The sequence below is a fragment of the Lathamus discolor genome, chromosome 3 (assembly GCF_037157495.1).
Source record: "Lathamus discolor isolate bLatDis1 chromosome 3, bLatDis1.hap1, whole genome shotgun sequence".
NCBI lineage: Eukaryota > Metazoa > Chordata > Aves > Psittaciformes > Psittacidae > Lathamus > Lathamus discolor.
This window is the reverse complement of record NC_088886.1, coordinates 70,434,728-70,459,859: the sequence shown is the minus strand read 5'-3', so window position 1 is coordinate 70,459,859 and position 25,132 is coordinate 70,434,728. Positions and strand designations below refer to the sequence as shown.

The 25,132-nt window shown below is 49.3% G+C and overlaps 1 protein-coding gene and 1 long non-coding RNA gene across 2 annotated transcripts; both read left to right on the top strand.

Moving 5' to 3' along the window:
• The first annotated feature begins 2,640 nt into the window (after nt 1-2,640).
• LOC136009988 (heat shock factor protein 5-like) lies at nt 2,641-10,346 on the top strand. The gene is made up of 6 exons (XM_065670555.1): nt 2,641-3,220; nt 4,256-4,624; nt 6,484-6,578; nt 8,281-8,640; nt 9,541-9,680; nt 10,316-10,346. The coding sequence occupies exons 1-6, from the start codon at nt 2,641-2,643 to the stop codon at nt 10,344-10,346; spliced, it is 1,575 nt and encodes a 524-aa protein (XP_065526627.1).
• Nucleotides 10,347-21,592: 11,246 nt separating this feature from the next.
• LOC136011046 (uncharacterized) lies at nt 21,593-23,741 on the top strand. The gene is made up of 2 exons (XR_010611167.1): nt 21,593-21,780; nt 23,327-23,741. It is a non-coding gene; the product is annotated as an uncharacterized LOC136011046 (long non-coding RNA).
• The last annotated feature ends 1,391 nt before the right edge of the window (nt 23,742-25,132 follow it).

The window sequence follows — 25,132 nt, the reverse complement described above, 5'->3', positions numbered from 1 at the left end:
AGGAAAAAAAGGGGGGAGGTGTCAAAAAATCCCCATCCTTGTGGGGAAACCCCAACCAATGGGGGAAAAAAAGGCCGGGGGGGGGGGGGGGGGGAGGGATGGGGAAAAAAAGTGGCGAGGGAAAACTGAGGAAAAACCCCACCAACCAGAAGGGAAAATGGGGGTGGGGAAACAAGTGGGAAGGGAATGGTGTGTGTGGGAAACCTTGGGATAAAAATCTACCAACCTGGGGGAAACAGTGGGAGAGAGAAAGGGGGAGGGAGGAAAATGTGTGTGTGTGTGGGGGGGGGGGAAGTAGGGCAAAAAAGCGTGGAACAAAAAACACCATGGAAAAACCTCCAGCAGAAGTAAGAAAACCTTCGAAATAAACAAAAAACAACAAATACACCCCCGCCCCCCCCCCCCAAAAAAAAAAAAAACCCACCAAACAAACAAACCCTCCAAAACTAAAAAAAAAAAAAGGGGGGGGACGGATGGGGGGGGGGGGGAGGGGAAATCCCCGAAGAACTCTGGAGGGAGAGAAAAAAAAGAGAGAAACCTGTGGGGAAAAAATCATTAAAAATAGTGTGTGGGGTGTGAAAATGGGAGCAGGAGGGGAACTGTAAGGGGGAAAACGCGGGGATAAAATAACTGTGGGGTTAAAAAGAGTGGAACAAAAAAAACATGGGAAAAAAATCTGGGGAGAGAAAAGAAAGGGAAAAAAGAAACCAAAAAAGGAGAGGGGGTTGACACCCCAATGGGTTGCCCTGTTGGTGGCACTGTTGCAGAAAACGCCATTTGTAGCTGATGCCCAGCACCATCTCTCTGTCCTGGCACCTTAGGCTTAGCGTCAGAGTCTGGACATTCATGCTCAGGGAGCTGGTGTCTTGGTCACTGAATAGTGGTGTCCCGTGATGCTTTAGAGATGGAGTTTTATGTGGGATAAGTAAGTGAGGATATGCACGTTGGTGGCACCCTTCCAGAGGGCTCTCTGTGTAGAACGTGTCCAACTATTTGCTTCTGTCCTAAGACATGAGGTTTAGGAGCAGAGTCTGGATATTCGCACATAGGGACCTGGTTTACGGGCTGTCTGAGAGCGCTGCCCTGCGTGGAAGTACACAGGTGTAGGTTTAGGTGGCTAAGCAAAGGTGGATTACCATGTTGGTGCCACTGTTGCGGAAGACACTATGTTTATGTGATGCCCAGCACCAGCTTTCTGTTTCTTACTGTATTCTTAGCATCAGAATTTGAACGTTCACACTTTGGGAGCTGCTTTGTGGATCATCAGAGAGTGCTGTTCAGTGAGGCTTTACAGGGATGGAGTTTTACGTGTGTAAGCAAGTGACGATATCCATGCTGGTAGCACTGTTCCGGAGGACTCCCTCTGTAGAACGTGTCCAGTTGTTTCTGTGCTAACACATTAGCTGTAGGAGCAGGATCTGGACATTTCCACGTAGGGAGCTTGGTTCTGTGCTGCTTGAGAGTGGGATAAAATAACGGTGGGGTTAAAAAGAGTGGAACAAAAAAACATGGAAAAAAAATCTGGGGAGAGAAAAGAAAGGGAAAAAAGAAACCAAAAAAGGAGAGGGGGTTGACACCCCAACGGGTTTCCCTGTTGATGGCACTGTTGCAGAAAACGCCATTTGTAGCTGATGCCCAGCACTATCTCTCTGTCCTGGCACCTTAGGCTTAGCATCAGGGTCTGTGTAGAAAACGTCCAGTTATTTGTTTCTGTTCTAACACATTAGCCGTAGGAGCAGGATCTGCACATTTCCACTTAGGGAGCTTGGTTCAGTGGCGCTTGAAAGTGCACTCTGTAGGCAGCATGCAGATGCACTTCTATGTGGCTAAGCAAGGGTGGATTCCCATGTTGCTGGCACTGTTCCCAAGCTATACCTGTGCAGGTGATGTACAGCATGAGCTTTCTGTCCTGGCACATCGCGTGACCTGGCATGATGGGAATGGTATGGAATAAGTGGTGGATACTGTCCTGGTTTTGGCTGGGCTGGAATAGATTCTCTTCCCTGTGGCTGGCTTGGTTCTGGGAATCACGCTGGTAGCACACCGGTGTTTTAGCTGTTGCTCAGTAGCACTTTGGTCGAGCAAGGACTTTCCAGTCTCTCCTGCTCTGCCAGTGAGGAGGGGCATGGGAAGCCATGAGGAAGCAGAGCCAGGACACCTGACCCAGAGCAGCCAAAGAGATATTCCATAGCAGAGCACATCATGGCCAGTATAGAAACTGGGGGGAGTTACCCGGAAGGCGCAGATCGCTGCTCGGGACCGGCTGGGGATCGCTGATGGGGTGCTGAGCACTTGCATTGTGCATCACTGCTGGTTCGTGTTTCCCTGTTCCCTGTGTAGCTCTAGAGGAGCAAAGTTTGCTGGAGAGCTGTTCATAGTGATGAGATTTGAGCTTTTCTCTCGTTGCTGCAGGTTTGGTTTTTAAGTTCTTGTCATGCTGTTGTTGTTGGGGCTGAGGGACCGGGGAGCAGGCGAGGGGACCGGCGGGGCTGGGGGAGCGGGGAGCCGCTGCAGGCCCGGCGGGCTCTGGCGGGGCTGCGGGTGCGGTGTGCCGAGGCGAGGGGGTGGCGGGGCCGGCCCCGGCGGGCAGCGTGGGCTGAAGCCGGCCGCGGGCCAGTGTCGCTCTCCCAGCGCGGGCCGATGGAGCCGGGCGTTGCCCGGCGGCCGGTGGAGCGCGAGCGGCCGCGGCGACCGTTGGCGGGGACCGCCATGGAGGGCCAGCGGCTGCCCGGCGCTTTCAACCCCAACCACTTCCCGGCCAAGCTCTGGCAGCTGGTGAACAACCCGCGCTGCGGCTCCGTGCGCTGGGATGCCCGTGGCGAGGGGCTGCTCATCGACCAGCGGCTCTTCGAGCGAGAGCTGCTGGGCACGGAGCCGGCCGGCGAGGGGGCGGCGCTGGGCGCCGACTTCTTCAAGACCAGGAACTTCTCCAGCTTCATCCGGCAGCTGAACCTGTACGGGTTCTGCAAGCTGGGGCTGGGGCCCGGGACCCTGCAGGACCCGGCAGGGGGCGATGGCGGCAGCTCCGCCGGGCCCCTGCTCCACTTCCACAGCCCCCATTTCCGCCGCGACCGCCCCGAGCTCCTCGTGCGCCTCAAGCGCCTGACGAGCGCCAACAAGGCGAAGCTGGCGGCCGGCCTGGAGCTGCCCAGCCGCCCGCCCCAGCACTCCCAGGGCTCCCAGCGCCCGCCCTCGACGCTCGGCGAGCCTGCCAGGCCCGGTGAGCTGGGGTGGCCGCGGGCTGCGGGCCGAGATGCTCTGGGTGCTGTGGGGTTTGTAGATCGCCACCCCCGCAGGGAGCAGGGTTGCCTGACCTTGCTGACGGCCGCTCAGCGCCGCTGGTGCGGGAAAGCCGTTGCTGTTCACGCAGGGAGATGTGCTGCCAGCAGGCACGGGGAGCGAGGTTCGCGTGTGGTTCAGTCTGCCCCTCGGCTGCAAGAGGGCCTCTGTCGGGGGCTGCAGTAAGAGCACCCTCACCCTGTCTGTGGAGCGGGCACAGCCCTACCAGATGAACGTTACTTCTCCTTGAGGGGTTGCTCCATAAGCTGTTGTTAAACCTGTGTGAAGCGATGGGTAACCCTATGAGGGCAAGTACCAGCTCATGAATCAGTAACTGGCTGAGAGAGGAAACCAGGGAAGATTAAAGGGAATGTCTTGGAAGTAATAAAACGGCAAAGTCTGAGCTTTTTTAGACTCAACTGAACTGGTTGAGCTACTTGGAAAAATGCTGGCTTTGGCTTTGTTCTCCTTGACAAACTGACGGACTTGTGATCAAGGGCTCTCAGAGTCACGTTTAGGATTTGGACGTTGCCCTTGCCTTGGCTGCCCGTGTGCTGTCAGCACTGGAGTTTGGTAGAGCCGTGCTTCACGATTCCCCTTTTATTTTAACTCGCTGCCTGCTGTAACTCACAGCACTTCCTAAACGACTTGTGCCGGTTTAGTCAGCTCCTGCCCATTTTGACTTATAATAGCACATTTTTAAGTAGCGATCACTTGCTCCTGAGGGCTTCAGGAGACTGAATGCTCCAGAGATGACTGTGTGTTGGCACAGCACTGATGTTCCTGTGTGTTCAGGCGGTAGTGCTACAGCAGTTACTGTTTGTTTAGGTGTAAGAATAGAGTCTGTTTCTGGATTAAGGGCATTGGAGCAAAGGTGGTCTTCCCAGGGAACGTTGTGGAGCCTTGGCTCCTCATCCTGCCCTTCAGGGCTAGTGAAAACTCCTTCCCTTAGTCCTTGTTTCCCTTTGTTTTGCAGGACTGGTGACTGCAGGAGACGTTCCTCAACCTCGTTGTCCAGCCAGCTTCTTTCCTTACTCTGACAGAGCGGCCTCATGCCAGCAGCCCCCTGCTTTCCAGGCAACGGCTTCCCAGCAGCGTCCGGTCCCTTCCAGACCGTGGCAGGGTTCTGTTGGGTCGCTGCCAGGGCACATGGCTTCCGCAGCTTTCCCAGGCCAGGGGGCTCCCTTTCCCGTCCTCCACCAGTGTTCCACCGAGGTCACGTACACTCTCCAGACCGTGTTCTCGCTTCTGCCGCTTCAGCGAGGGGCTCCAGCTGCTGCTTCCCTTCCAGAACCCGGCAGCTGCGCATCTCCAGGGCAGTGCTTGCAAGCCCCGGATCCAACACGTACGGCAAAAGTTCTCCACTTGCTGCTCGAGAAGTTACTGCAAAGTGATGCATGAAATGTTTTTCCCCAGTGCTCTGTCACTGTGTGTGTATCTGACGTGCGTGCTTGCAGTGAGATGTGTGTTCCCTGTCCGTTACTTACTACCAGCCGGTGACAGAATGTGCTTTAGCCGCTCATTTCATCTGGCCCTGATGAGGTGAACTGTATCAGAGACAGAAGAGTTTAGAAATGCCTTCTCTGCAATGAGCAGGGAAGGACAAAAGTGTGTGGGTGAAGCAGGTGTGTGTGGAATCTTGATTCACCTGGAAGACTTGAAGTATTACAAATGAATTGGCCCTTTTGCCTTTGCCGGCCGAGCCCATCAATGGGATTTCCACAGGTGCACTTTTTCTTGCTGTTAGATCAGGCACTGCTGCAGCTGGCAAAACCCCCCCGGAAAAGGTGTTGTGAGTGCAAACCATTCTTTTTGTGCACCATTCTGCACTTCAGACCCGTTCAGAACTGGTCACCAGTCTGGGCTGCTACACGGTTATGTTTGTTCTCCTCCCCTTGATGTACAGGCATCACAGCGCGTTTGATTCACGCGTTGACTTCACTATAAGCTCTACTAAGTGCAAGAGTTGTGCAATTTCTACTTTACTTGTAGCTTCTTATAGCCTGTGATCTGGACATTATGTTTTCCACTTGCCTCCTGTTTCACAAGCACTTTTTCCCTTTGGGTTCTTCCTTTTCTTCTCTTAGAAACTAGGCTCTTTGTACTGCATGTTTGTTTCCTTAGGATGACTCCGGCAGGTTAGAGCCAATCTCTCCTTTGCTCTCTTGCACTGTTTTTACAGTAGCCCTTTAGGTTTCTTTGGTGGATTTCTTGGGTTTGTCCACATCCTTCGATGTTCCCAGGGAGTGAAGCCCAGGTATCCTTAGATTTTTGGCACTATGCAGAACTGTAATATGTTTGCAGGCCACAGAGTGTTCTTCTGAAAGATGTCCAGATTTCACCCTAAGGTTGCTGAGAATGAACTTTTGAAGTAACAGGAGTCAGACACATGTCTCGTGCTGCTGTGGAAGGATGTCCACTAGCTCGCTCCATGTTGTTTAGCTCTTGTGTTTGTTGCTCCAAACTGGACAAAAGTTCATGGACTTCGTATGAAAAAGGGCAATAGGTATAGGTATTCAAATCCATATTGGTTATCATAGCAACTGTCTCGTGAGGAATCCCGCGTAGGTGTCAGGCATTGCAAAGAAACGGGTCTGATCACGTGGCCATCTCAAGTCACACTCGTACCATTTAATTCCTGCGAACATGGGCCTAGATCTGATCTCATCAAGGATTTCTCTCTCGCCCAGAAGGACTGCAAATTTTAAAGATTGTCTGTCCTGCCAGCAGTGCCTTTCCTTGTAAGTTCTCTCTGCGTGTCACCAAAACCTGAGACCCGCAGAAACTGCTTCATCTGCAGAGCTGCTTTTTGGAATAAGATCCCATTTTCATTCCAGCGTGTGTGTGAACGTGCAGGCCCTTCCTGTGTGAGTCCCCTTTCTGTGGTGTGGTGTGTTGAGACAGTCAAGCAGCCAAATCAAAAAGGTGGTATTAAGATAGAGAGGAGTGAACATGAAGTTTTTGTGTGTGTGTGTGTGTTGGTTAATCCCACAATACGTATGTTTGATCTGTGTCTACATACTTCAGAAGAAATATGTTTTAAGGTGGAGAGCTCAGTCTCACAGTCAGTGGGGAGGTCATAATCCCTTTCAGGGAATTATCCTACGGAGCGGTTACTGCAGTGTTTAACGCAAGTAAGCAACAGAACTGTGCACACTGGGCACCAGTTCTGTCAGTCTGATGGCCTGTGTTTGAATTTTGCAGCCACCCCGCAGTGTTCACCTCCTGCCCAGGGAGGGCCTCTGACTGTCAGCACCAGTGCTGCAGCTGCGGCGTCCACCGACTGCGGCTTCGTGCAGGTGAGTGCAGCACACAGAGAGCAGGGGGAAGGGAGGAGACCCCGTGCATGGACCGCAGGGTTCTGGGCTTGCGGCAGGAAGGAGAGAAGTTTGGGACTGGATCTGCTTTGGAAAGGGAAAGTAACATGGTTTGCCAATGCCCATTTCAAAGCGCTGCGTTGAAACACGGAAGGGGCAGTGCTGTAATGCAGGTAAGGTTTCAGGGCAGCGGCACAGTGGGCTTCCTCATCGGCAGAGTGTTTTTTCCCGTAAAAGTGTTATGTTTGACTTCACCATAATTTGCTTTAGTTCATGAGTCTCCGTTTGTCTTTGAAGAAAGTCCTTGCCTGCACAAAATGGGATTCTTTAATGTTATGATACTGGGAATCAGCTCCACTTTTGTGCCCCAAACAGCTTGTGGCAGTCCTGAGTTTCATTGGATGCATGAGAAGAACCAAGTTGACATTTGGAATTGGCCCCAGCTCAGAGATATCCTGTCTAGGAGAGCTCCAGTGCTTCCTGTCAAGGCTTTCTAGAATTCTGGTGGAAACTGCACCTCATTGGGTGGCCTGGCTTATCCAATAGCAAAAGAACCTCAGTAAAAACGCCAGGGCTTCCTTTCGCATTCCAGTAGCATGGAGGTACTTTTTTTCCTCACAGGGGATAAGCAAAGCAAGCTCTGCTGGTGTGTGCTGAAAAAGGGTTGACCTGTGCAAGCCTGATCATCCAGTTTCTTGTCTTGCAAATACCAACCTTTTGTCCTTTTTGCACATTTTTCTGTTTTAATATGAGCTTACCCGAGGTGGGCAGGTTATGGCCAGGGTAACGTCGCTGTGAGGCTAGAAATAGCCAACACTCAGCCATGCCATTGATAGGCTGGTGTTTATTTTCCACGCAGTGCATCTTTGTCCTCTCACTTCCATTGTGAGCTGCTTTTCCCTCCAGCACGTGAGGATCAGTGTGAGTAATGGGAAGTCACAGTCACATCAGTTCTGATGTCTGAAGGCTGAGACCAGAGTCTGGGATAGCACATGGTCCCAAAGGAGTCATCAGGGGGTGGTGGTGTGGCTAGATTGAAATGTAATAGAAATACGCTGCCAAAAGGGTCTTCCTTGGAGAAGCAAGTCCGTGGAGTCAGAAGAGATGGACTGGTTACTTAACCAGTAAGTGGCCTGGTAACTTCCTGGTTAACCACTTCCTGGTTAATGGTTGCTTGGATTATGCAGCCGCAGCCAGGGAACTGCCAGTCAAAAGCTGCTGGTGCATCTGGGCAGAGGTTGGTGGAAGATCCCTTGCGTGCGAGCAGGCCAAATGCAAGCAGGTGTGTAAGCCAGTGGTGCCGGGTCAGTGCCTGCACACGAGCAGTGTGCAGAAGGGATCAAAAGGGCTTGAGATTTCTGAGCCTTAGTGTAGCCTCGGTCACTTCTCCTGGAGCAGGGTGGCAGGGGCGGTGCAGATGGTACAGAAGACAGTGCTTTGGCTGTGGATCTCACTGAGCTCTGGCCAATAATCAGTTTACCTCGTGCGTGCTCTGGGGCACACACTTCCCCGAGGTCCTGCTGAGGGATGCAGCCAGCTACAGCACTGATCATCGTGCCCTGCTTATGTCCTCACCATCAGTAAGCACTTGCACAGCCCTCAGAAGCAGTAAAATCCATCAGCCCTGACTGAAAATGGTTGTGATTTTTTGATCTAGAAATTCCCTGTATTTTGTTTCTCGCAGAGTCCTGAAGTGCAGCCACCTTCTGCAGCTGAACGCCTGCCCTCTGATGGGGCACATCATGCATCTGATGACGAGGAGAAGTTGCTGGAATTAAGTTATGAAGATGTGTTTGAGATTTTCAATGAGATGTGTGCATCACGCAGTGCTGATGTACTGACACCGGAGCCTGCAGAAAGCTGGGATGGAGAGCTGCTTGAAAGCTACATCAATGCGGCCATAGAAAGCGCTGCCGCTGCTGAAACGGCGCAAGACTCTGTGACCACACAGGGAGCCCTTGAAGAACAGGGAGAAGGACTAGATCACAACCCAGCTCACCAGTCCGAAATGTTTGTTGTGGAAGCACTGTTTAGTGCAGAGCAAGTAGTGCTAAATGGAGGTAAAACTCCCCAGGAACGACCAAGTTTAGCTCCTCACTCGTGAAATGTGGGCTCTGGCTGGCGAAGGTAGTGAGCTAGAGTCCTCCTTCCTCCTCTTAGTTTTTATGCCTAGGAGTTGTGTTTTGAATGTTAGACGAAGGCATTGCTGGCCAAAGGGTTTTCACAAGGCCTTGTTAGCAATCCTTATGCCATACACAAAGACAGCACGTTTCCAAGAACAAATGGCAGAGTGCAGTGGGTACCCTGTGGGAGCAGGAGGCGTGTTGGGCGGTATCTGCTGTCCCCAGAGTGTTCAGTTTCTGTGTTTGCAGAGGCCTTTTGGACTGTTAAGACACAACTTTGTCAAAGTTATATTTCTGTTAATGCGCAGAGGCTTCGCCTTTTGTATATTTAACAGTGAGTAAGAGCAGACTCAAGGTGGAGACTGTGATTTTTGGAATCACCGATGCCTCATTAGCAAGAGATTCCCACCCAGAAATGCGTGGCTGCGTGCGCAGTTTTGCATGGCACAGCTCTGTCAGGTTGTTTGAGCTGGATCTGCCGTTAGTAATGCACGTGTTGGGAACAAGGAGTGCTCCTGGGTTTCTTCTGGCTTGTTTCTTGTGGCTGGTTTGATAACTGAGGGCAAAGTTAAGGCAGTGAGGACATGTCCCCTAAGTTTGCGGATTCTGATTTTCAGATTCTGTGTTTTGCCCAGTCTGCCATTTTGTAAGAGCTTGAATTTCAGTTTGGCAACCTTAATTCTGGGTTCAAAACAGTCATCGTGTGCTCAGCACTTCTCAGGTGCCCTTTTGGAGTGGAGAAGAACTGTTCTTGTTTTGTGCCTACAGTGATAACCAGAAACTATCGGGTTTATTTAATTTTTTGGGGTGTTTATTCGAAGGAGAATGCGAGTGTTAAATGTGGATCTGTGATGGAAGAGAGCAAGCTGACTTCAGGATCCGAGGCAGTGAAGAAAGCTGCAGAAGAGCCAGGGTCCCCTGCAAAACCTCAGTGCAGGAAGAGAAGACAGCTCACAGCAGGGTGAGTCCCTGGTAAGAGATCCTACATTTGTTAGAGGTGGCCAAGACAGCTGCTCTGAAACTCTTCCAGGAAGGGGAGATCACAAGAGCTGAGTTATTGTCTGCAGTGTAAGTACCTCACTGGGCCTTCAGTTCAACTATTAGACTCGTGCGAGCTCTTAGCGTACTTCCCGACACGCTTCTATAGATAAGCTGGTGCTGAGGACTCCTGGGTGGAGAAGGGAATAAATTCTATCAGTCAATAAAAGCTGAAGCTGTGGGAGTTGTGTGAGAGCCCTGCACGTCACAGTACACAACACTGAGATGCAGGCTGTGGCTATGTTTGCTGGAGGCTGAGAGTGCCACAAAGGGAGCACTGACTAATGAGGTGACCTTGAAGTAAGAGGGGAAAAGCCCCGCACGCTGCCGAAGTGAGTGCACGAGTCCAACCTTTCTGGCTCAGCTCACTAAATAAATTTCACAGCAGCCTGCTGATACATGTGCTGAAACACAGGAGAAAAGCACCCTCAGATTTTCAAGTGGCAGGCCGCCTTTGGCCAGATTGGACTGTCCCCGATGGCAGCACAGTTGCTGTGCGTGCTGCCAGGTGAGCCATAGGCAAGGCCTGATACTTCCTGGGTGTCGTTTGCTTCCTAGATCCCCACGAGCCGGAAGGTGGAGCGTGTAAGCGGGGCTGCTTCTGGAGGAAGACACCAGAGTGAGGAGCGTGTGAACACGTGGAGCAGCTGCTGGCTGGTTCCCTCCTGCGAGTGCGGCAGCAGCGCTTGGCACAGAACTGGGGCCTGGGTTCAGGATCACACCTCTTCTGTTTCCTGACTTTGAAGTTACTGATAGCTTTATTCATCAACTTGTGTGTTATTTATAGCTTTATTCCTAAATTTGTATGTTATTTATAGGTTTATTAATAAATTTGTATGTTATTTATAGCTTCATTCATAAATTTGTTATTTATAGCTTTATTCATAAATTTGTATGGTATTTATAGCTTTCGTCATAAATTTATATGTTATTTATAGCTTTATTCATAAATTTCTGTGTTATTTATAGCTTTATTCATAAATTTGTATGTTATTTATAGCATTATTCATAAATCTGCATGTTATTTATAGCTTCATAAATTTGTATGTTATTTATAGCTTCATTCATAAATTTATTTATGGCTTTATCCATAAATTTGTATGGTATTTATAGCTTTCTTCATAAATTTTTATGTTATTTATAGATTTGTTATTTTTAGCTTTATTTATAAATTTATATGTTATTTATAGCTTCATTCATAAATTTGTTATTTATAGATTTACTCATAAATTTGTATGTTATTTATAGCATTATTCATATATTTGTATGGTATTTATAGCTTCATAAATTTGTATGTTATTTATAGCTTCTCTCATAAATTTGTTATTTATAGCTTTATTCATAAATTTGTATGGTATTTATAGCTTTCTTCATAAATTTGTATGTAATTTATAGATTTGTTATTTTTAGCTTTATTTATAAATTTATATTTTATTTATAGCTTTATTCAGACATGTGTATGTTAATTATGGCTTTATTCGTACATTTGTATGTTATTTATGGCTTTATTAAAAAATTTCTGTGTTATGTATATCTTTATTAATTTATGTTATTTATAGTGGTGTTCATAAATTTGTTCTTTTTAGCTTTATTAATAGATTTCTATGTTATTTATAGCTTTCTTAGCAAACTTGTACGTTATTTATAGCTTTATTAATAAATTTATTGTTATTCATAGGTCTATTCATAAATATGTTATTTATAGCTTTCTTAGTAAATTTATTGTTATAGCTTTCTTCACAAATTTGTATGTTGCTTATAGCCTTATTAATAAATTTATATTTATAGCTCTATTCATAAATTTGTATGTTTTTTATACCTTTATTAATAAATTTATTGTTATGTATAGGTCTATTAAAAAATTTGTATGTTATTTATAGCTTTATTAATAAATTTATTGTTATAGCTTTCTTCACAAATTTGTATGTTATTTATAGCTTTATTAATAAATTTATTGTTATTTATAGCTCTATTCATAAATTTGTATGTTATTTATAGCTTAATAAATTTATTGTTATTTATAGCTTTCTTCACAAATTTGTATGTTATTGTCCTGGGTTTACCAGGAGCCGTTTTGCTCCTTCTTAGTAACTGGTGCAAGCTCTGTGTTTTGACTTCCAGCCTGGGCAGAGAGTTGATAACACTGACTGGTTTTAATTGTTGTTAAGTAATGTTTATTCTGGCCAAGGACTTTGTGAGTCTCATGCTCTGTTGGGGACGAGGGGAGGCCGGGAGGAAGCAGAGACAGGACACCTGACCCAAGCTAGCCAAAGAAGTATTCCATACCACAGCACGTCATGCCCAGGGAGGTAACTGGGAGTTACCCGGAAGGGCACACGCTCTCTTTGGGGGGGTCGAACTCATTCGGCAGTGGTATCGTATTCTCTTGTTATTTTCTCATATTAATATTATCATTGGTGGTAGCAGTAGTGATTTGTGTTACACCTTAGTTACTGGGCTGCTCTTATCTCAACCCGTGGGAGTTACATTCTCTTGATTCTCCTCCCCATCCCTCTGGGAGCGGGGAGGGTCGGGGGTGGGGGTGAGTAGACGAGCTGTGTGGATTGGCTTAAACCACCACAGTTCTTTTTGGCGCCCAGCGTGGGGCACGAAGTGTTGAGACAACGACAGATCTGACCGGATTAATAGTCACTCGTCACAATGCTGATTTATTGGCTCTCAAAGCTGTTCCTCTTGATCTCACAGGTTCAGAACGCTGTACATTACATACAGCCGGTATTTGCTGTGTTGGTGTTTTTCAAGTGTGGGGCTTGGGCTAAGGTTTTTGTCTCACTGTACTTTATTATAATGACTTGTAATACAATAGAATCATTGATCATGAAACTGATCGGTCTTATGTTCCCAGTGTGGTCACCACCTTTATACTTTGGGAGGTATATAATAAAGGTGCTTAGCAATTTCACATCTTTTTTCTCCTTCTCAGGTGGTCAACCTGTGAAGGAGACATTCTTTTACCCTCCTAGCCCCCCTCTCAGACCATTTACAGCATCATTTGAGAGTTTTGAAGTTCTTGAATGGCCTTTTAATATTGAGACCTGTTTGCTGAGTGTGATGGGGATTACCATGTGGGCACGCATACAGAGTGTGTTTTGCCCACAACCATTTCGTCTGATTTCAAGAGTTAAGCAGAGTCAGGTTTGGGCCTTGTCTGGGGTTAAACGACGATATAGGAGGACCAAGAGATTTTCCCTGAGGCTGGACAGCCATGAGTGGCGGGGTGTGTGGGATAGTATGGGCAAGTATCTAGGTCAGTGGGCTCCTCCAGTACTTTGGAATTTCACCACCGAACAAGTGCAAAATCCAGAAGAATTAGTAAAACACTTCAATGAGGTGTGTGGTCAGTCTGGCCATACCAGAGACAGACAAATCATGGCAACGTGCTGGGGCTTGGCCTATGCTTACAGGGCCTTGTTCAACACTATCCAGCACCTTCAAAGGAAAGAAATGCCCCTGCATCTGAGGGCAAAGGAACAGTCAGCGCAGCTACTCCAGCTCCAAGCACAGCAGCTACACCACCCCCAGTGACAAGTACAGTCGCTACCCAAACTCTGGCTGCAACAGACAGCACGGCTACCCCAGCTCCAAGCACAGCAGCTACACCACCCCCAGCGACAAGTACAATTGCTACTCAAACCACAGTGATAATCACTGGAGCTAAACCAGAGGACCAATTCGTACCAATATCGGTTGCCCCTGTAAGCAAGAGAAAAAGCAAAAAGGAGGCAAGAAGGGTGAAGCAAGATGAAGAAACAATGTATTCACCACCTGGTCCAGTATCTGAGGAGGAGTCATCATCACATGACGACAAAGAAGAAGAAGAGGTGACTTCTCGACCTCAGACCTCAACCGAGCTACGGAATATGCGAAAAGATTTTACCCGTCAACCAGGGGAGCACATCATCACCTGGTTGCTCCGATGCTGGGACAATGGGGCCGATGGTCACGAACTAGAAGGCAGTGAAGCCAAGCAGCTGGGATCACTTGCTAGAGAAGGGGGAATTGACAAAGCAATTGCAAGAGAGAAAAAGCCCCTCAGTCTTTGGAGGCGGCTCTTGGCAGCTGTGAAAGAAAGGTTTCCATACAAGGACGATGTTATGAGTCGTTCGGCCAAGTGGACTACTTTAGACAAAGGCATCCAGTCTCTGAGGGAATCAGCCATCGTAGAGATGATCTACCACATCAAGCCAAATAATGGGGATGTACCCATAGACCCAGATGAAGTCGAATGTACACGACCCATGTGGCGAAAACTAACACGGAATGCACCATCATCATATGCCCATTCATTGGAAACAGTAACCTGGAATGATATAGTACCACTAACAGTGGATGAAATGATTCATAAACTCCGAGAGTTCGAAGACAACCTCACCCCTTCCATCATCTCAGCTGTGGAAAAACTGTCCCAGGATCTCAAACAATTGAGGGACGATCTATCTGATTTATCCAGCTCCTCACGTGTACCAACACATGTCTCAGCTATTAACAAAAGGCGTCCTATTCTTCGAGAGAGAAGATACAGGAGGTATACACCACGGGCCACCCTATGGTTTTACCTGCGGGATCACAGAGAAGAGATGACGAAGTGGGATGGAAAACCTACTTCAGCTTTGGAGGAACGGGTGGGTGAATTGAAGAGGGGAGCAAGGCCCAAGACTCATCATCCCATGAGAACTGCGGCTTCAGTCTCTGGTGAGCAGGCCCCCAGATGAAGTGGAAGAGCTGACTTTACTCCAGCTCCTGTGATAACGAAGAATAATCCCTTTCAATATGACTTAAGTGTTCAAAGTTGTGATAACTATTAGAGGGGCCCTGCCTCCAGCCAGGTGGAGGTAGGGGATAATCGGATTTACTGGACTGTGTGGGTCAAATGGCCTGGCACATCAGTCCCACAGAAGTATAAGGCTTTAGTAGATACCGGTGCACAGTGTACCCTGATGACATCAAGCTGTCAAGGGGTGGAACCCATCTATATTTCTGGAGTGACAGGAGGATCCCAAGAGTTGACTGTACTGGAGACTGAAATCAGCCTAACTGGGAGGAAATGGCAAAAACACCCCATGGTGACTGGTCCAGAGGCTCCATGCATCCTCGGCATAGACTACCTCAGGAGAGGGTACTTCAAAGACCCAAAAGGGTACCGATGGGCTTTTGGTATTGCTGCTTTGGAGACTGAGGAAATTGAGCAGCCGTCCACCTTGCCTGGTCTCTCAGAGGATCCTTCTGTTGTGGGGTTGCTGAAAGTCGAAGAACAACAAGTGCCAATCGCGACCACAACAGTGCACCGGCGGCAATATCGCACCAACCGAGACTCCCTGATTCCTATCCATCAGCTGATTCGTAGACTGGAGAGTCAGGGACTGATCAGCAGGACCCGCTCACCCTTTAATAGCCCCATATGGCCAGTGAGAAAGTCTAACGGAGAGTGGAGACTAACAGTAGACTATCGTGGCCTGAATGAAGTCACACCGCCATTGAGTGCTGCCGTACCAAACTTGCTAGAACTTCAGTATGAATTAGAGTCAAAGGCAGCCAAGTGGTATGCCACAATTGATATTGCCAATGCATTTTTCTCAATTCCTTTGGCAGCAGAGTGCAGGCCACAGTTTGCTTTTACTTGGAGGGGTGTCCAGTTCACTTGGAACCGACTGCCCCAGGGGTGGAAACACAGCCCTACCATTTGCCATGGATTGATCCAGACTGCACTGGAACAGGGGCAAGCTCCAGAACACCTGCAATACATTGATGACATTATCGTGTGGGGCGATACAGCGGAAGAAGTCTTTGAGAAAGGGAGGAAAATAATCCAAATCCTGCTGAAAGACCGTTTTGCCATAAAACGGAGTAAGGTCAAGCGACCTGCACAAGAGATTCAATTTTTGGGAATAAAGTGGCAAGGTGGACGTAGACAGATCCCCACAGATGTGATCAACAAGATAACAGCAATGTCTCCACCAAGTAATCAGAAAGAAACACAAGCTTTCTTGGGTGCTGTGGGGTTCTGGAGAATGCACATCCCAAATTACAGTTCAATTGTAAGCCCTCTCTATCATGTGACCCGGAAGAGGAATGATTTTAAATGGGGTCCTGAGCAACAACAAGCCTTTGAGCAAATTAAACGCGAGATAGTTCACGCAGTAGCCCTCGGACCAGCCCGGACCAGGCCAGATGTTAAAAATGTACTGTACACCGCAGCTGGGGAAAATGGTCCTACCTGGAGCCTCTGGCAGAAAGCTCCAGGGGAGACTTGAGGTCGACCCCTCGGCTTTTGGAGTCGGGGGTACAAAGGATCTGAGGCCAGCTATACCCCAACTGAGAAAGAGATACTGGCAGCCTATGAAGGGGTTCGAGCTGCTTTGGAAGTGATTGGCACTGAAGCACAGCTCCTCCTGGCACCCCGGTTGCCCATACTGGGCTGGATGTTCAAAGACAGGGTCTCCTCTACACATCATGCAACTGATGCTATATGGAGTAAATGGGGTGCACTAATTACACAACGAGCTCCAATAGGAAATCCCAGTTGTCCAGGCATTCTAGAAGTCATCATGGACTGGCCAGAGGGCAAAGATTTCAGAATGTCACCAGAGGAGGAGGTGATGCATGCTGAAGAGGCCCCACCATATAACAAAGTGTCAGGAAGTGAAAAACAGTATGCCTTGTTTACTGATGGGTCCTGCCGTATTGTGGGAAAGCATCGGAGATGGAAGGCAGCCGTATGGAGTCCTCGGCAACAAGTTGCAGAAACTCCTGAAGGAGAGGGCGAATCGAGTCTCTTTGCCGAGGTGAAAGCCATCCAGCTGGCCCTGGACATTGCTGAACGAGAAAAGTGGCCAGTACTTTATCTCTACACTGACTCATGGATGGTGGCAAATGCCCTCTGGGGGTGGTTGCAGCAATAGAAGAAAAGCAACTGGCAACGCAGAGGTAAACCCATCTGGGCTGCTGCACTGTGTGGCAAGATATCGCAGAACCTGGTGGTGAAGGTACGCCATGTAGATGCACATGTACCCAAGAGTCGGGCCACCAAGGAACACCAGAACAACCAACAAGTGGATAAAGCTGCTAAGATTGAAGTGGCTCAGATGGACTTAGATTGGCAACAGAAAGGTGAATTATTTTTGGCCCGGTGGGCCCGTGACACTTCAGGCCATCAGGGCAGAGACGCAACATAGAGATGGGCCCGTGACCGAGGGGTGGACTTAACAACGGACACTATTGCCCAGGTTATTCATGAGCGTGAAACACGTGCTGCAATTAAATAAGCCAAACGGTTAAAGCCTTTTTGGTATGGAGGACGATGGCTGAAGTACAAATATGGGGAGGCCTGGCAGATTGACTATATCACACTCCCACCAACCCGCCAAGGCAAGCGCCATGTGCTTACTATGGTGGAAGCAACCACCGGATGGCTTGAAACATACGCCGTGCCCCACGCCACTGCCAGGAACACTATCCTAGGCCTTGAGAAACAGATTTTGTGGTGACACGGCACCCCAGACAGAATTGAGTCAGACAATGGGACTCATTTCCGGAATAACCTTATAGACACTTGGGCCAAAGAGCATGGCATTGAGCGGGTATATCACATCTCATACCATGCACCAGCCTCTGGGAAAATCGAACAGTACAATGGGCTGTTAAAAACCACACTGAGAGCAATGGGTGGGGGAACTTTCAAGCATTGGGATACACACTTACCAAAGGCCACCTGGTTGGTTAACACTAGAGGATTGGTCAATAGAGCTGGCCCAGCCCAGTCAGAACTTTTACATATTGTAGAGGGGGACAAAGTTCCTGTGGTGCACATGAAGAATTTGCTGGGGAAGACAGTTTGGGTTATTCCTGCTTCAGGTAAAGGCAAACCCACTTGTGGGATTGCTTTTGCTCAGGGACCCAGATATACTTGGTGGGTAATGCGGGAAGATGGGGAAGTCCGATGTATACCTCAAGGGGATTTGATTTTAGGGGAAAACAGTCAATGAACTTAATTGTATGCTGTTGCCTGCTGTGTAATACTTTTATAGCCCATCAATTAGATGTCTTCAGGTCACCAGCGACTGGCCCTGACTTCCCTCCAACCATCATCCCAACAGAGAATGAATTCTGATAGAACCAGACAAGTTCTGCAGTGAAGGAACAATCAGCATCAGCAGGCAACAATCCAACACTGCACACAGCCTTTCCTGCCCTGAAAGACTGTTACAAGGGATGGAACCTGACATCATGGACAGAATGGACTCGACGGCATTATAGGGATTGGTCCATGCACTAAGAAATTATTTCTTTGTCTGTGTGTGTGTGTGGATGTATGTATATATATATATATATATGTGAGAGAGATGGTATACTGAAAATGTGGGATCTGAGCATGATGTGAATGGTATGGAATAAGGGGTGGATACTGTCCTGGGTCTACCAGGAGCCGTTTTGCTCCTTCTTAGTAACTGGTGCAAGCTCTGTGTTTTGACTTCCAGCCTGGGCAGAGAGTTGATAACACTGAGTGGTTTTAATTGTTGTTAAGTAATGTTTATTCTGGCCAAGGACTTTGTGAGTCTCATGCTCTGCTGGGGACGAGGGGAGGCCGGGAGGAAGCAGAGACAGGACACCTGACCCAAACTAGCCAAAGAGGTATTCCATACCACAGCACGTCATGCCCAGGGAGGTAACTGGGAGTTACCCGGAAGGGCACACGCTCTCTTCAGGGGGGTCGAACTCGTTTGGCGGTGGTACGTATTCTCGTGTTATTTTCTCTTATCAATATTATCATTGGTGGTAGCAGTAGTGATTTGTGTTACACCTTAGTTACTGGGTTGTTCTTATCTCAACCCCTGGGAGTTACATTCTCTCGATTCTCCTCCCCATCCCTCCGGGAGCGGGGAAGGTCCGGGGGAGGGGGGGGGGGGGGGTGAGTAGACGAGCTCTGTGGATCGGTTTAAACCACCACAGTTATTTATAGCTTTCTTAATAAATTTATTGTTATTTATAGCTTTCTTCACAAATTTGTATGTTATTTATAGCTTTATTGAGAAATTTGTATGTTATTTATAGCTTTCTTAATAAATTTATTGTTATTTATAGCATTCTTGGTGTTCATAGTGATAATAAATCTTATAGTTTAAATAGCCGTGTTTGTGTCTTGATGTTAAGAATAGTGCTGACATCTTTGTACTAGAAGCTGTTAATCTGGTCTGTGCTCTCAGCATTGCCATCCCCTCTGTACTTTGGAATCCACGTTGTGGCAACTATTAGTAACTGTACCTCTTGCTTTTTCTCCTCGGAGGACCAACCTATGGGGGAGATGTCCCACATCTTCCACCTCCCCACCAGGCTATTTACGGTAGTATTTGAGAATTTCAGACACTTTAAGTGTCCTTTGAATACCCATGAAACCAACCTGCTCCTTTGCTGGGAACCAGCGCGTTGCTGCATATGGTTCAGGTCTTGCTTAAGGGTAAACAATGATGTGAGCATACCCCCCAGACATCTTCCCCGAGGCTGTACAGTTATGGGTGGCAGGGTGTGTGGGATCGTATGTGCAGGTACCTAGGCCAGTGGCCCCTGCAATGCTGTGGAACTTCACCCCTGAACAAGTGCAAAATCCAGGAAAACTACTCCATTAGCTGGGAAAAGCATCGTCCTGGCAATACCAGAGAGGCAAAATCACCACAACGTGCTGGGGCCTGCCCCGTGCCCACCGAGCCCTGCTCAGCACTATCCAGTACCCTCAAGGAGAAAAGGTCCCTGGATCTCATGGCAAAGCAGCAGGCAGTGCTTCTACTCCATGCCCAGCAACAAGCACTGCGGCTACTGCAACCTCATCAACAGGCACTCTAGCCATTCCAGCCGTGGTGACAGGTGCTGCTGCTAGTCCAGCCCTGACAGCAGACACTAGCAGCCACTCCAGCCCCGGTAGCAGGCACTTGGGCTGAACCAAAGAACCAATCTGTGCCGTTATCAGTTGCCCCTCTACAGAGAAGAACTGAACATGAAAGTCACCTCGTGTAGTGACAGAGGACGGTGCAGGGCCAGCGCTAGAAAGAGAGGAGGAGGCAGAACCAGAGGGAAGCTCTCGCTCCCTGTCCCTGAGTGAGCTGTGGGATATACAGAAGGATTTTGGCTGTGGTCCAGGTGAGCATGTTATCACCTGGCTGCTCCGATGCTGGGATAATGGAGCTGGTAGCCTGGAATTAGAGGGTAGGGAAGCCAAGTAACTGGGGTCACTTTGTAGGTAAGCAGGTGTTGACCAGGCAATTGGAAAAGGGACCCAAACCCTCAGGCTCTTGAGCCCCATTTGAAATCATTCTTCTTGCGGGTCACGTGATAGAGAAAGCTCACATCCAGACTGTAATTTGGGATGTGCATTCTCCAGACCCCACAACACCTGAGAAAGCTCGTGTTTGTTTCTTACTGGTTGGTGGAGGCATTGCTGTTTCCTTGCTGATCACGTCTGTGGGGATCTGGTGACGTCCGTCTTGCCGTTTTATTCCCCAAACCTGAATCTCCCGGTCAGGTCCCTTGAACTTGCCTCGTCCTATGGCAAAACCGGTCTTGGGAAGGATTTGGATTATTTTCCTCCCTGTCTAAAAAGCTTCTGCTGCTGCTGTATGGTGTCACACCATGATGGTGTAATGTATTGCAGATGTTGTGGGGCTTCATCCTGTTGCAGTACTTTCTGGATCAGCCCATGGCAGATGGTAGGGGCTGTCTTTCCACCCTGCGAACGTCGGTCACTCTCTGCTGCTCGTAGGTGGCCGTGACGCCCTTTTCCGTTGCCCAGGCTGAGCTGTGACCCCTCGCATGCTCCACCTCTGGACGAAAGGCACAGAGGAAGAGCAGCCCGTGAAGGACCTCCTCGAGCCGGCTGGGCAGAGGCTGGTCCCCCTGCGGCAACTGCCGGAGCATCCCTGGGTGCCCAGTGGCCACGGGCACGCTGCTGCCGCCAGCACAAACCCGTAGTGGTTGCAGTGGAGAAGCCCATCGTGACCGGGCCACCACGGTGACCGTGGGGTATTCCAGCAGCGAGAGTCCTGGAGTGACCAGTACAGAGGAGACCTCTCCCTCGGGAAGCTGCATCACCCCTGGGTGCCGAGTGTTGACCCGGCGCGGTTTGTGTTAATAGTGCGCAGTGTGGGGAAGGCAGGAATCTTGCTTGTTTTCCATGCGGACTGTAACAAAAGGAAGCACTTGATGTGACGAAGCCATCCCTTTATTACGGAACTTCGGGATGAAGGATGCTGCGAGCGTGCTGCGGAGCACAAGAGCGGCTGCTGCAGGGCCCAGCGGTTTGCCTCCCAGCGAGACTGACGCTGCAGGTTCCCCAAGGGCTCTCCGAGCCGCGGTGCCCAGGAGCAGCCCCCGAAAGCAGCACGGGGAAGGCTGGATCCAGCCCTACGAGGGGGAGGGGGATGACACGAGCCTGCGGGTTGCTCGCGATGAACAAGGGCGGCGCTCATCGGGGGGAGCGGGCGGGACGGGGCCCGGGGGACGCCGAGCAGTGGCGAAGCCGCAGGGAAAAGGGCTCAAGGGAGGAGGAGGCTCCTCGCGGAGGGCTCGGCCGCGGTTCGGCCGTGAGGATGCGGCGGCCGGGCGGGGGAGGCATGGTCCCGCTGGCTCTCTCCGGCTCGGAGCCGTCCCTCCGCCGCTGCCCGCGTCCGTGCCCACCACTTCTCCCCAGCCCCCGGGGCCTCCCGCAGGGGCCCTTCGCGCCGCCCCGCTCGGCTCTGCCGCTCCCGCCTGTGGCGGCGCTGGCCGAGACGCTGCCGGTGGGTCTGGCGAGGCAGCACCGCCCCCTGGCGCTCCCCGGTCCGCCCCCAGGCCCCGCTCCGCCTGGCCCCGGTCGCTCAGCGTTGGGACCCGCGAGCTGCCGGTGCGCGGTGTGGCTGCGGGGGTGCCCGCACCGGCACCGGGAGAGCGGTCGGGCAAGGTGCCCGTGGTGCTGCTGTGGGGGTGGAGCCGCTGGCCCCGGGACCGGCGGGGAGCTGCACGCCCGGAGCCGCGGCCGGGTGAGGGCGGGAACGGCTCCGCTCGTCCCGGAGCGGAGCGGGCGGTGGGGGCCGGCGGGGGCCCCGCTCGCAGCGGTAGCGGCCGCGTGTGGCGCACAGGGAAAGAGAAGGAGCCCCTGGAGCGGCTGCACCGCCTGGGAGCGCTGCTGGGGAGCGGCGGCTCCGGGTCCGTGCCCTCGGGGTGCGCCCCTCCGACAGCGCCCCCGTAAGTGGCGGGGAGGCGGCGGGGCGGGGCCAGCTCAGCCCCGCGCTGCCCTCGGCTTGCAGGTGGCGGTCAGAGGCGTGGGGCGGGAGCGCATCTCCTGTGGGGCGAGTGGGGGTGAGCCGGTGGGAGCGGGAGGGGGGGAAGCCGGGAGAGCGCGAGGGGAGCGGGCGGGGAGGCAGCGGGGGGTGCCCGGTGTGTCCGCGAGGGGGTCACCGGAGCATCCCCCAAAGCATCTCAGTGGAGAGTGGTGTCCAGTGAGAATTTACAGAGATGGGGTTTTAGGTGTGTAAGTAAGTGAGGATATCCGTGTTGGAGGGGCTGTTCTAGAATGCACCATCTGCAGGACATGCCCAGGTCCTGGTTTCTGTACTAACATATTAGTCTTAGGAGCAGGGTCTGGACATTGGCACATAGGCTGCTGAAGACTCGGTCACCAGAGAGTGCTGTCCAGTGAGGCTTTACACAGATGGAGTTTTACACAGATGGAGTTTTAGATGGGTACATAAGTGAGTTTATCCCTGTTGGTGGCACTGTTCCTGAGGGCTCCCTCTATGGAACATGTCCAGGTTTTTGTTTCGTTCCTAACAACCTGCTTAGGAGCAGGGTCTGGACACTGCCGCTTAGGGAGCTGGTGTGTCGGTCACCAGAGAGTGGTGCCCAGTGAGACTTTACAGAGAAGGAATTTTAGGTGGGTAAATAAGTGAGGATATCCCTGTTGAAGGGACTATTCTGAGAGCAATCTGCATAGAACATACCCAGGTCCTGGTTTTTGTCCTAACACATTAGGCTTAGGAGCAGGGTCTGGACATTTGTGTTTAGGGAGCAGGTATAGCAGAAAAACCTTTTTGTTCCATTCAAAAGATTGCTTTTCAGCCGTTCGTTTTTCTTACACAGACACCAAGCTGGATGGTTCCCCTTAAGGCAGGAGTGAGGCCAACAGCAGGTAGTCATTAACATGGATGTGAATCGTGATGGGCAACATGCAAATAATCCTGATCTTGAAGAGATGGTGAGGAAGAGCAGACGTGTCTTCTGAGACTCCTATGTATTATATTATAAAGTATGCTGTAATGCCTGGACAGAAAGTCAACTTAAATGAAATGTAGTCAGTTTAACCCCAAAGCTTTCAGTTTGGGTCTCAGTGTTGTGCCTACGGCTTAAATCTTGTATTTTTTCTAGGCTGACAATTTCTGATGGTCTCTACTTCAGTCGCAGACTCTTTTCATGCTAGTTATTCTTCAGGAGGTTGTTCTGAGCTTAATGTGGGAAGATGCTGCTGGTGACCTTGTGTTAGAGCTCTGAAAAGAAGCAGCTGAATTGCTTCAATTTCTGTTTTTAAAGGAACGACTTATGGATGATGGGATTGATGAAGACAGTGGAGAAGATGCAGGTGAAGATGCCAATACAATGCAGGAGCCTGGATTCATGGCTTCTGCTTGGTCCTTTATCACAACCTTCTTCACATCACTTATACCTGAAGGGCCTTCACACGTTGGCAGTTGAAGAGGAAAAGGAACTGAGCAGCTTCAGTAGCCACAGGTAGAAGTGGATCAGATTCTAGTGAGCATTTTAAATACAGTGCAATTCCTGAACATTTATTGTGTTACCTTTCTGATCACGGTGTACCAAAATGTGTGTGGTTTTTGTTTCCTTTTGGCTTTCTGATGCATTGAATATTTTAAGCACAAGTGGGCTACTGAATGCTTTCTTTTAAGATTCTTTTTCTGAACAATAAAATGTAAAGATATTTGTCTTCCTTGGTTTATTTTTTTTTATTTATTTTATTTATTTTAATTTAAATGTGTATTACACTGAGGCAAAAAGCTTGTACTTGATCTGCACCATTACGTCTTTAAAGAGCTGTTAAAAACCTGAATGTCGATGGAGCTTCAAGTACTGCAAGTAATGTATCTTGTGATCTTGGGTTAGTTTTGTGCAGGGTGTGAATTCTCAGCTGAGATTTGGAATTGATACCATTCCTGAAAGAATGCTGTAAACGCAAGGATTACTTGTCAATGGTCTGTTGTCTATGCCACAAAATACTAAGCCTCTTGTCATACATTTAGAAAACTAAAAGCTTTTTCTTGAGGCTCTTCTGGAGTTCATTCCAGTTGAAGATGTTTGACAGTTCTTCAAAGACAATTGACAATGATGGGATAAACCTTATGTTTTTGATACATGCAGTACTTTTTAAGGAAAATATACCTGTACTGGGGAAAACAACATGAACATTAAGGGTTTTTTAATAAAAACTTACAGTAACTCTTTTGGATGTTTATATGCATATTTGAATGCAAAGAACTAGTGCATCATTAAGGATGAGCATATGGTTGATTTGAGAGTGGAATAAAGATATCACGGTGGCATTATTCACGGTGACTGAAGTGGTCTGTTTGTAGCAGCGCATCCGCAGTTGGATGGGTCCGCTCCCTCGTGCAAACTATAATTGTGATACTGATTGTATTTTTCGTGCTATATCTGATGTATCTTTGTATCCGAAAGGAAATAGCCCAAAACAGTGCATGGACCCATCGAATCATAGGAGCAGTAACTAGGGAATATCCAAAGTACCAAAGGATGAAAGGTAAGCCTGGGATGATCCTGGGGGATATGGTCCCAGCCGCTCTGTGAATCCTGGGTTGAACATTCCCACATCTCTGGGTTACTTTGGGTTTGCATTGTGAGAAATGGGAATTGCAGGTGGCTGTAATTCAGGTGTGAGAGTGATACGCGGATAGACTCCACAACTCGTTCAAGTCGTAAAGTAGGTATGCTTTTATTCAGCACTGAGACGCTGAATAAAGTTTAAAGTTTCCTCCAAAGTTTCCTTTTAAAGTTTCCTCCAAAGGCATGCGTGCCTCAGCATCATTTCCCTTTGCATTTCTCCTCTAAAGTTACACATACGCATGAGGTTGCACAACACGCCTATACATATTCATGTCCTATCCCCGCTTGGTATTATAATGAGCTAAGAAGTCCTTTGCACCTACACAGTGCCTCCTAGTGGTCGTGGGCGAGGGTCTCAAGATGAAGTAAATGAATCTTCCTCGAGCCTGAGCTTTTCACCTCTGGCTGTCACGCATGCTCTTTAGCAGTCTGGTGAAAGAGACAAACGACCCTGGGTGTGCATACTTTGGAGGAACTATC